Genomic DNA, 10857 nt, shown 5'->3' with positions numbered 1-10857 from the left:
GAATTTTTTAAAAATTGAAGAAGAAATAATTACCATATGTGATTTTACTATTATTACCAAAGACCTTAAAGATGCATAGACTCACATGCAGTACTAGTGTCGTACTTGGAATTGAAATCGGCCATTGAGGGGGCAACCTATAAGATTATTATATACCAATCCCTTTGTAATCTATAGTATTACAAATATATATATAATAATATCTCGTGCTAAAATACCCCAATGGCGGCCTTCAATTTTAAGTAAGAGCTATCATTGGGAATGCATAGGCATTGTGGGTCTATATCTCTTTAAGGTCTTTGATTATTACTATTTGTTGGATTTGGTTACTGTATGTAGTTTTATATCTAAAGAATATTCTAATCATAATTATTGCAACCCTAGAGTTGTAGCTCAATTTATTTGTAATAATTAGATGAATAGTTGTGAATTGTAATTGTATTGGATAGGTAAGGTATATTGTGAATTGGAATGTTGTAGTATTTAAACGAATCTAATAAGTACTGTATTATTATAATTGAACGTCTTTTGAATGAAAAAGACTAAGAAATTGTCAAAAAACACACATTTATTTATACTTAGAAAGACCGGTTTTAGTTATTACACCATTGCCAATCTCTGATAAACCCTGTGACAAATTCTCTAATCGTCAAACTCAAATTATCAGAGATTGACAATTGTGTAATAACCGAAACCGTTCTTTCTAAGAATCAATAAATCTGTGGTTTTTTGACAATTTCTAGTCTTTTTCATTCAATATGAATAATTATACCGCAATATCAAATTCTCAACTACACAAAAAGTGAACGTCTTTTATTACTTCTTTCTCATGCCTGTTTTAACGGAGATACTTATTACCATAGAACGCTCTCATAGAGCAATCTAGTCTCTAACTAGAATCATAGGCATCAACCTGTTGTATGTGCTAGAATCTATATTACACTACATTCTACATCATTGATCTTTTGTAATATCACTTATTTGTAATTAAAAAAACGACCAACAGTCAACATTTTTCAAAAACAAAAAGTGATTAAATACGAGCAGTGATTAGTTCGTGATGGAAAACAACATTGACTAATTCTTTTGTAATAAACTGCTACATTTTTCATAGTAGTCATCAATTGTTATTTCTTTTGTTTCAATATTTATAAGGTAATGGCTGTTGGATATTGTACCATAATTTATTGTTGAATTATCTTTTAAAACCTGTATGTAATGTAAATTTGTAACTTTTGTCATATTGTATAAACATATAAAGCCATATTTTTATAACAAATACAGTGGTTGATGTTTGCAAACATTTTCATGCATGTTATGTTAATTATCTAAAAGAATTTAAATAGTTACTGAAATGAAGATGCTGAGGTGGAGTTGCGGCGTTACTAGAAGGGATAGAATCCGAAATGAAATAATAAGAAACAGATTGAAGGTTACAGAAATATAGAGTAGAATCATAGAGAAACAATAGCATAAGTGGATATCACATGGTATAGGCCGTTCATGTCGCAACTTTTACTGTTATTTCAAGCCGATTACTGTCGATTATTGTCGATTTTTACTGTTTTGACCGGGTAAGAATGTAGGAGAGACTACCATCGTCATAAAGCTTCACGGGAAAGAACTACGTGGACAATAGGCTTAAGATAACAGTAAAAGTTGCGACATAAACGCCCTATACCATCGGATATCTGCTTATGCTATTGTTTCTCTATGGTAGAATAGAATGACCTCTTTATTTGTTGACGTGGCGAAGTTTGGACAGTAACGTCCTCTCTACCACGTCAAAATATCAAATAAAATACAGGAAACAAGACTGCAGTGGTACGGTCATGTGGAGAGAAGGGAGGATGATTATCTAGGGGGGAAAAAAGATCGACCACTTAGATGTCGAAGGCACTAGGAAGAGGAGAAGACCTTGGAAGAGGTGGGAAAATTGTATCGCTCAAGATCTTGCAGAGAAGGGACTAACACCAAACGAAGCCCACGGCCAAGACTCCTGAAAGCGACTGATCCGGAACGCTGACCCTACCTGAGTGGGAAAGGGCTAAGAAGAAGATGAGGAGAAGGAGGTAGCAGAAAATGAGGAAAAAGAAGAAGAAGTGGTAGGAAAAGAATAAGAAGATGAGGAAGAAGAAGAGGTAGGAGAAGAAGAATAGTTAGGAGAAGAAGAAGAGGTAGGAGAAGAAGAAGATATAGGAGAAGAAGAAGAAGAAGGAGCAGAAGATGAAGAAGAGGTAGGAGAAGAAGAAGACGCAGCAGAAGAAGAGGTAGGAGAAGAAGAAGCAGCAGATGAAGAAGAAGAGGTAGGAGAAGAAGAAGAAAAAGAGGTTGGAGAAGAAGAAAAAAAAGAGGTTGGAGAAGAAGAAGAAGCAGCAGAAGAAGATGTAGGAGAAGATGAAGAAGAAAAGAAGAAGAATAGAATTAAATAAGTAGAATTGATGGTGATGTTGTGAAATCTCTCCATAATAAGAAAACAAAGATATTGTCAAATTTCACTAAAAATGTATTAAAAACTTTAAAACAGAACCATGGTTCCACGTAGTTAACCAACGCATCATGATAATCAGTACAGCTGATGATGCGTTGGTTAACTACGTGAAACCATGGCTCTGTTTTAAAGTTTTTAATAAAATTTTAGTGAAATTTGACAATATCTTTGTTTTCTTATTAGAATTAAATAATTTTAGCAATCGTCAATCCAATTCATTTTCAGTTCATCCAGTGGATATTCATTTTTCCCACTTTTTATCAATCTGTTAAGGAGCGTTTACATTAGTCTCAAGTTTACAAAAATCATTCATTTTACTCAAAACTTAGATTCAAGTAAACTTGACTATTGTGAATGTCCCATAAAGACGGATTCTCAGATATCAGTGTCAGTGAACATGTCCGGTACAATAAGAATATTATTCCCATAACTTCTAATGAGACTATTCTCACGCACCCCGGCCAAGTGAGTTGGTGAGTATGAATTGTCCCATTAGAACTCATGAAAATGATTTTTCCTACAGTTACGTTGAAAAGTGGCCATTGCTGCACTGATTACAGAACGCAAAGAATCGCTTTTCCGCTCTAGTGCGGGAAAAATTTTTCTGCACTCCAGATTTGCAACATGGCAACGCAAAATACTTAGTAGGTTATATGGAGCAACAGTGCAGCAAAATCAAAATGAAGTTGGTAACAGTGACTGCTGTGGCTGCTATAGTGAGCAGAGGTGCAACCAAGCACAACGCGCTAATTATTAGTATTAGATATTATAACCAAGGACAACATTTTTATTCAATTTGACAATAAATTAAGGCTTTTATCAATAATAAAATTACACAGAAAAACATTTGATGCATTTCAGGCAATTTTACCAATAATTACCCACTTTTCATATTCAATGGTAACTGTAGGAAAAACTTAATGTGAAATACGTGCGCAAAGTACCTCTGCTGCACTCAAGAAACCATTCCGCCCTCGCCTACGGCTCGGGCGTAAACGTTTCTTTCGGTGCAGCAAACTGTCACTTTGCGCACTAGTTGCACAAATAACTATTTTCACTGTACCGGACATGTTCACTGTTAGGTGGTAATTATGTGGTAATCCAGCTTTGAAATTCATTATAGTTATTTTATCACTGACTCTGATACTGATATGTGGAAATCTGTCTTCACTCGCCAATAATTTCCATGTTATTTCTGAATTGTTTTGCCAGCCTGTATTCCAACTTTTCCCATTTAAATGCATTGAAATCTATAATACAATAAAGGATAGAACTGGCTTATACACGTATGGGATAGGAAATCCACTAATGACTCATCATAACGTCTTAACTACTCGACTGAAATTTTGGATAACGATTTTTCATTTACCGAGGATGGTTAAAGGCCTATTTTAAATTCTTCAATATTTTAGTAGGTCAAGTCTTTAGTTTGTCAAGTTTTAAATTAGACCGTTGCGGGGCAGGGGTTACCTGCTGGTTAGAAATAATCAATGGCAATCTTGTCTGAAGCCTTCAAAGGGTACGCGACTAGGTGCCACCCCGACTAGTTTTCCCCTTTTAAAACCGGTTTTTAGGGGACAAGTAGACGTGAGCCATACCCGTCTAGTTGTATCCTTTCTGAGGAGGTGACAACTAGTCGGGGGGACACCCTGTCATAAGGGTGCGAGGTGTCAAGTTGTCGTTTACGGTCGGGACTAGTTGACACCTCCAGTCCAGTAGGTGTCAAATAGCCGGGGGACAACTTGACGGCAGTGGCATATTTTTACTAGGGTACAAGTAGTCGTCTACGGTCACGACAACCTATCCCCTCGACTCCACTCCACAAGAAATCACCATTCCGGCTGGCTCTTCATGGTTATGCAACCATGGTGCAATCAAGAATAAGAGTATAGAAACAGACTGGATGTTGAAAGAGCCTCAAAATATTTGTCTAGCATTAGTGAAAAGTTATTTGTAATCTTGAGTAATCAATAAACTTTAAACCGGTATCATTTTTATATGAAACATCTTTAACGCTACTCTTCTTAATAAGTATACTCATAAAATTTGTTTGAACAGTGTCTGTGAGTGTAGAAGACACAGACACAACTTGAAGATTCTCATTGGCCTTCTTATGGTCTGATTGCAATCTGAGCGCAAGTGTGTATGAATCATTATTTATCCTCATAATAATTACCAGACTTCATGTAATACCTCAGTTGATAACCAGACTGATACATTCATCTGCCATATCATTCATTGATGAATGAAAATTTGACAGTCCTAGCATTAGGCTCAATTTACTCGTAAACGGTGCGTCTGTCGGGAAAATATAACCATAGAGAAACAATAGCGTAAGTAGATATCCCATGGAATAGGGAATTTATGTCGCAACTTTTAGTGTTATCTCAAGCCGATTACTGTCGATTATTGTCAATTTTTACTGTTTTGTTGGGGTGAAAGTGTAGGAACGGCACAATTTGAGAGACTACCAGCGTCACACAGCTGCATAGGAAAGAACTACATGAACTATCGGCTTGGGATAACAGTAAAAGTTGCTACATAAACGCCCTATACCACGGGATATCTACTTACGCTATCGTTTCTCTATGATATAACTGAGCAAAATGTGTTTAGAATTATGTTCTACATCTGGTTCAGTCATCAAAAGGGCGTATTATTCATTTTTTCTGTTTCAACAAACTCGAAAAAATTTATCCTAAAAATAGCAAAGACGGCGAATATCTCCCAAACCGTGCGTTTGACGGGAAAATGTTACTGAACCAAAAGTGCTTGGAAAATTCTACATCATAACCAATAATAAAAATTGATTGATCCCTCCTCTCTACGCTTCGGGGGTGTAAGTCGTGCCAACTGGTGCTCTGTAGGTGTCAACTAGTCGAGGGGTCACCCTGACGTGAGGGTGCGGAGTGTCAAGTTGTCGTTTACGGTTATGACTAGTTGGCACCTTTGGTCCAGTAGGTGTCAAGTAGTCGGGGTGACAACTTGACGGCAATGGCATATTTTTACGAGGGTACAAGTAGTCGCCTATGGCCAAAATGACCAGGTGTCTAGTAGTCGGGGCGACAACTAGACGGCTACCCCCTTCAAATAATATGGTCATTTGCAACAGTGTTTAATCCGTATCAAATGAGCAGCTCTGTGAATACGTTTTGTATCATGAGCTTTCTTGCTAGTGCACATGCGTGCAACTTGCACACGAAGAACATGCCCTACCCATTCTGACAGTGACAGTTCTGCATTCAACTTCAGTTCAGTTTACAATACAAAGTTTTAGTATTTTCCTAAAATATTTCTGATTATCGGCCTTTTTTACTTATAAAGTATTGTTAATCACAAATTGTGCATATCTTCGTCCTTTCCGTGCTGTAAAGTTAGTGGTTTTGTGTGAAAATGTGAATAACGTTCTAAAGTTTTCAAACTTTTTTTAGGTTACAATGCGCGTTCAAAGTTTCTAAGGTTAGTTTTTGAAGTTCCGTTATCTTTTACGCTTATCTACAAGTGGTTCAGTGCTTGAAACATAATCAATAAAACACTTGAAAGCAGTTAAGTTGTGGATTATGTTTGTTTTAGTATGTTTTGGACCTTGAAATCTGTCTGTAAGTTTAGATAGTTGCGTGGGGTAGTTGGTTGACACCCCAAAATGCCATTGTTTTCATCGTTGTTGAAAAACGTGAAAAGGGAAGATATTTCTACACCAACTGCGAACAACAATTACAAGGAAACTGAGGTAAATAACAAGAAAGAACCGATTAAAAAACAGAACGGGGCACAGAATAGAAACGCAAATAATAATTTGGATAGTGGCTTAGCGATGGCTGAACAACCGCCCAAACAAAAGTTGGTGTTTCACTGTCAACAGGCACAAGGAAGTCCCACGGGACTTATTTCTGGATTTTCGAATGTGAAGGAGTTGTACGAGAAGATATCGGAATGCTATGATTTTCCTCCTGAAGATGTGAGTATCTTGAAAATTGTCAATTTTTCTTAAAGTTTTTAGGGCCGTTTGCACTGTCAAAGCTTAAACTCGATTTAATCAGCTGGTGGTTTAAACTCAAAATGAAATACATTATAACAAACTAGACATGATACAGATTTAATCCAGTTTAAAATTAAATTTAGTTTAAACTCTCACTGTGCAAACGGCCCTTAGTAAATTAGATTTAGTATAGCAACTAATGTGATTATTGTTGAATAAGATCCTTATCACAGTTAACCGTGATTAACTCCACGAGAACCAAGCGTTTTTGAAAAGACGGATTTTCTGATTGGTTCTCGTGGAATTAATCACGGTTAAAATTTATCCGGCTTTTGTGCAACCGGGCCTTCCTATTATAGACAGTGTAAAGAGGATATCTAGAAAAATCTGGAGATTCTCACTAGGACACCAGGTGGAGAAAGTACAGTGTGATTCATTTTATGATAGAAATGATAGGACGGCATAATTGTCAATTTTCTTTGCCCACTGCCCTCCTATAGTAGACGATAGCTGAGATTTAAGTCATCCTGGTATATCTCATATAGTAATATTATTTATTTATCACATTGTTTACAGAATTACTGATACTTAACATGAGGAACAGGCTCATGCCCAAAACTGTCCCATTTCCAATTTATACTTTACTGTCCAAATCAATATATCCAAAGTCTTGATCGTCAGCCAGGTGTTCCCGGATAGATCGCGTCAAAAAAAACTAAACTTGATAATCAAGATGGCGTGGCATCACAGTCCCTCAAAGCTATCCCCAAGGAAATCATTGATACTGTAATAGCTTCTTTCAATCAGCCACTTTGACAGCCTCTTCTTGAAAACACCTATAGGAAGATCCCTCACCAAGCCCGGCAGCAGGTTGAAAATGTTGGTTATGTCACTTTCACTTCTCAAAATACAATTTACCCTCTTTAATACTCAGATAAACGAGAAAATGTTGAATCAAATAGGTACTATTAGAGTCTAGAACCAACAGTAACTTTATAATTATTCAAAAAGTCTACATTTGGAATGAAACTAGAAATTTTTGAGCTAAAAACTTTACTCTTTACAGAAAACCACAGCTGTGGTTTATAGTTATAGTTAATTCTTGTTAATTAATGGTGATCAAATATTTCATATTCATTAAGAAATTTATTTTTCATGATGAAGATTAAGTATTCTGGTCGCTCATATATTTCTCCATAAACTGCAACAGTTTGGCAACGGTGCTGAGATAGAAAAAGATGGAGCCTACTGCTTTGTCTAATGACAGACAAGGATAGAAAACCCAGTGCGTAACCTAAAGAATGTAATTACATTCTTTACTCACTGAGCAAACCCATATATCAATCAGGTGCTGATATTATAACTTAAATCTCCTCACAATAAAGAAATTTCTGTAGCTCATTATTTCTAAGGCTCAACTCACACTTACGCGACTCAGGTCAAGAAGAGACTCGACTCTAGTGGAGAGCATGTGTTTCCAAATGGTGACGTCGCGGAGACTAGAATCGACTGGTCTGAGTGTCACCATTTGGAAATACATGCTCTCCACTAGAGTCGAGTCTCTTCTCGACTTGGGTCGCGTAAGTGTGAGTTGAGCCTTAGATCTAGAAAATATGTAGCTTTGGTAATTGCTTGAAACATCAACCACATTCATAACTTGCTGAACCGGTTAAAATCAATTACCACGGTAAGTATAACTTGTAACTTGAAGCCTACACCGTGTACTATGTACCATTATTTTAGCGGCTCTTGTAATTTCTTATCACAAGTTGGTTATTCTTAACAAGTTTCCCCCAAGTAAGAGGGCCAGACTCCAGAAATTACTACCTATGTCTACTGATAGTGCTAAACCTTTTTTCTTTTCCATAGTAATTATTTTACAGTTATAAATCAATATAGATGAGTATAAATTGATAAAACAATATTGAAACTTGAAGTGCCCTTTATTATTTAAAATATTACAACGACTAGTTTTGACTTGAAAATGACCTAAGTTATGGTCGAAACTAGTCGTTGTAATATTTTAAATAATAAAGGGTACTTCAAGTTTCAATATTGTTTTATTAATTGACCGAACGAAGTGAGGTCTAAGATTCAAGTCGACGGTTTGGCATTTCTCTCAATGTTTAAATGTTTATATGTTGCGCATTTACGGCGAAACGCGATAATAGATTTTCATGAAATTTTACAGGTATGTTCCTTTTTAAATTGCGCGTAGACGTATATACAAGGTTTTTGGAAATTTTGCATTTCAAGGATAATATAAAAGGAAAAAGGAGCCTCCTTCATACGCCAATATTAGAGTAAAAATCAGACTATAGAATTATTCATCATAAATCAGCTGACAAGTGATTACACAGATGTGTGGAGAAGCCAGTCTATTACTGTATTTGTATAAGGTCTATAGTTTCAATCAAAGACCTTGAAGAGGTATGCATCTTCAAGCTGGGCTTACACCAAAGCTATTAACAAAATGTTAATAACTTAATCCTTATAGATTCCATTAGATTGAACGTAAGTTGACAAACACACATGTTCATCGTGTGTTGATAAGTTATGTTCAATCTAATATAATCTATAAGGATTGAGTTATTAACATTTTGTTCATAAATTTGGTCTAATCGCAGCTTTAAGGTCTTTGGCTTTAATATTTTGTTTTGCAGTCATAGTATTATTATGCGTGTCCATCAGTATCAATATTCTCACATTCGAAAAAATCAATTTAATAGGTGATTAAAAATAATCAAATGAACGAAATAATGCTGAAGAAATTATGATATTTTTGATTGAAAAAAATTAATTTTCATTAGATGGAAAGATTATCACGGAACTGGATGAATATTATATAAATTCTGGAATAGAAATATATTCCATTCATTGTTTAAATTAACATAATTATTAATAAATTATGGAATACCAATTCAAACGCGAACTGATTTTGTTAACATTAAAAACAGTTGACATCAGGTACTTGTGGATGAGAATACTGCGTGAGGTCTACTGTTCACAAGAACTACTAGTTTATTAAAGTAGCCCATTCAAGTGAAGTGTTTTTATGAGTTTGAAATACATAGTAAGGCCAGGCGCACACCAGTTAGCCAAGACAAGACATGATCAGACACGTTTAGTCACAATACTTCACATAGTTGCTTATGACGCAACTCACATTGATTAGTCATTGCAATTTAGACATTTCTTCATAAGCAGCTATGTGAAGAATTGTGACTAAACGTGTTTGATCATGTCTTGTCTTGACTAACTGGTGAGCGCCTAGCCTAAATGAGTAATATATTATTGAATGATCAATGAATGTACCTAGCCTACATAGTTTTTTCAAGTTTTCCCCAAATAATTTATGTTATTAGTCTATTATTTGTGAGAGAATTTTCCTGTTATTTTTCACACAGTTTCACTGCAATCTAGCTTGTACCACATATGGCTTGAAATTCTAAATAAATTCATTGTCCTGGAAAATTGTTATCTCTTTCCCCAAATTACGGTACCGTATTGTAATTTGTTAAGTTAACCATTTTTCAAACAAACGATTTTTACAATAAATTGAGCCATATAATTTTTTCATTGAATAATGCCTTATTATTTATTGAAATAAATAAAATTTATTGTAAATATAGCCTTCAAATTAAAGTGCCGGTTGCAAAAAATCCGGTTAAATTTTAACCGTGATTAATTCCACGAGAACCAATCAGAGAAGGCTTTATTGAAAAGACGTCTTCTCTAATTGGTTCTCGTGAAATTAATCACGATTAAAATTTAAAGGCTTTATTGAAAAGACGGATTCTCTGATTGGTTCTCGTGAAATTAATCACGGTTTAAATTTAACCGGCTCTTGTGCAACCGGGCCAAAGACTATCAAATCAAACAAGTTTTCAATAAGAAGATTTCAAATTACTTCGCTATCACAATGAATTATTCACACTAATAAAAATTGATAATTCTGACAATATTATTGAGATAACTTGTCGCAATATTTTTACAATTTTATGCAATACCGTATCATTAACAGCCAGTATTATTGATAAACCTTTAAGTAGGCCTATCTACAATCAATATCCAGTTTGTTTCAAGTCAAGTGGAACAATTGACTTGATATTATTGATTAACTTTCAAGTATCTACAATCAATATCCAGTTTGTTTCAAGTGGAACAATTGAAAATCGTTTCAATTCATGAGTCATAATCAAGCAGATGTTTTCCTTCATGAGAATATTGTAGGTGTTATATATCTATATTTATTTTCTTGCATATATGACCCCTATCTATAGCAAGCCGATACATAGGTATATGTGTGTGGAACCCACTATATGAGCGTTATATACATAGATATAAATGTGTGTGGTTCTGGAGCTCAGACGGAAGTAAAAAGGCA

General features: G+C 35.2%; 1 protein-coding gene across 1 annotated transcript in view; it reads left to right on the top strand.

Moving 5' to 3' along the window:
* Nucleotides 1-5685: 5685 nt before the first annotated feature.
* The window catches only part of LOC111059563 (PDZ domain-containing protein GIPC3), a 43042-nt gene continuing 37870 nt past the window's right edge, over nt 5686-10857 (top strand). The window contains exon 1 of the mRNA XM_039439717.1: nt 5686-6449. Coding sequence (XP_039295651.1) covers nt 6135-6449 — 315 coding nt within the window. The 5' untranslated portion in view covers nt 5686-6134. The remainder of the gene's footprint in view (nt 6450-10857) is intronic.

This window comes from Nilaparvata lugens, chromosome 13 (genome assembly GCF_014356525.2).
Source record: "Nilaparvata lugens isolate BPH chromosome 13, ASM1435652v1, whole genome shotgun sequence".
In the NCBI taxonomy this organism is placed as follows: domain Eukaryota; kingdom Metazoa; phylum Arthropoda; class Insecta; order Hemiptera; family Delphacidae; genus Nilaparvata; species Nilaparvata lugens.
Note: the sequence above shows the minus strand (reverse complement) of the source record. Positions and strands in the feature narration are given on the sequence as shown.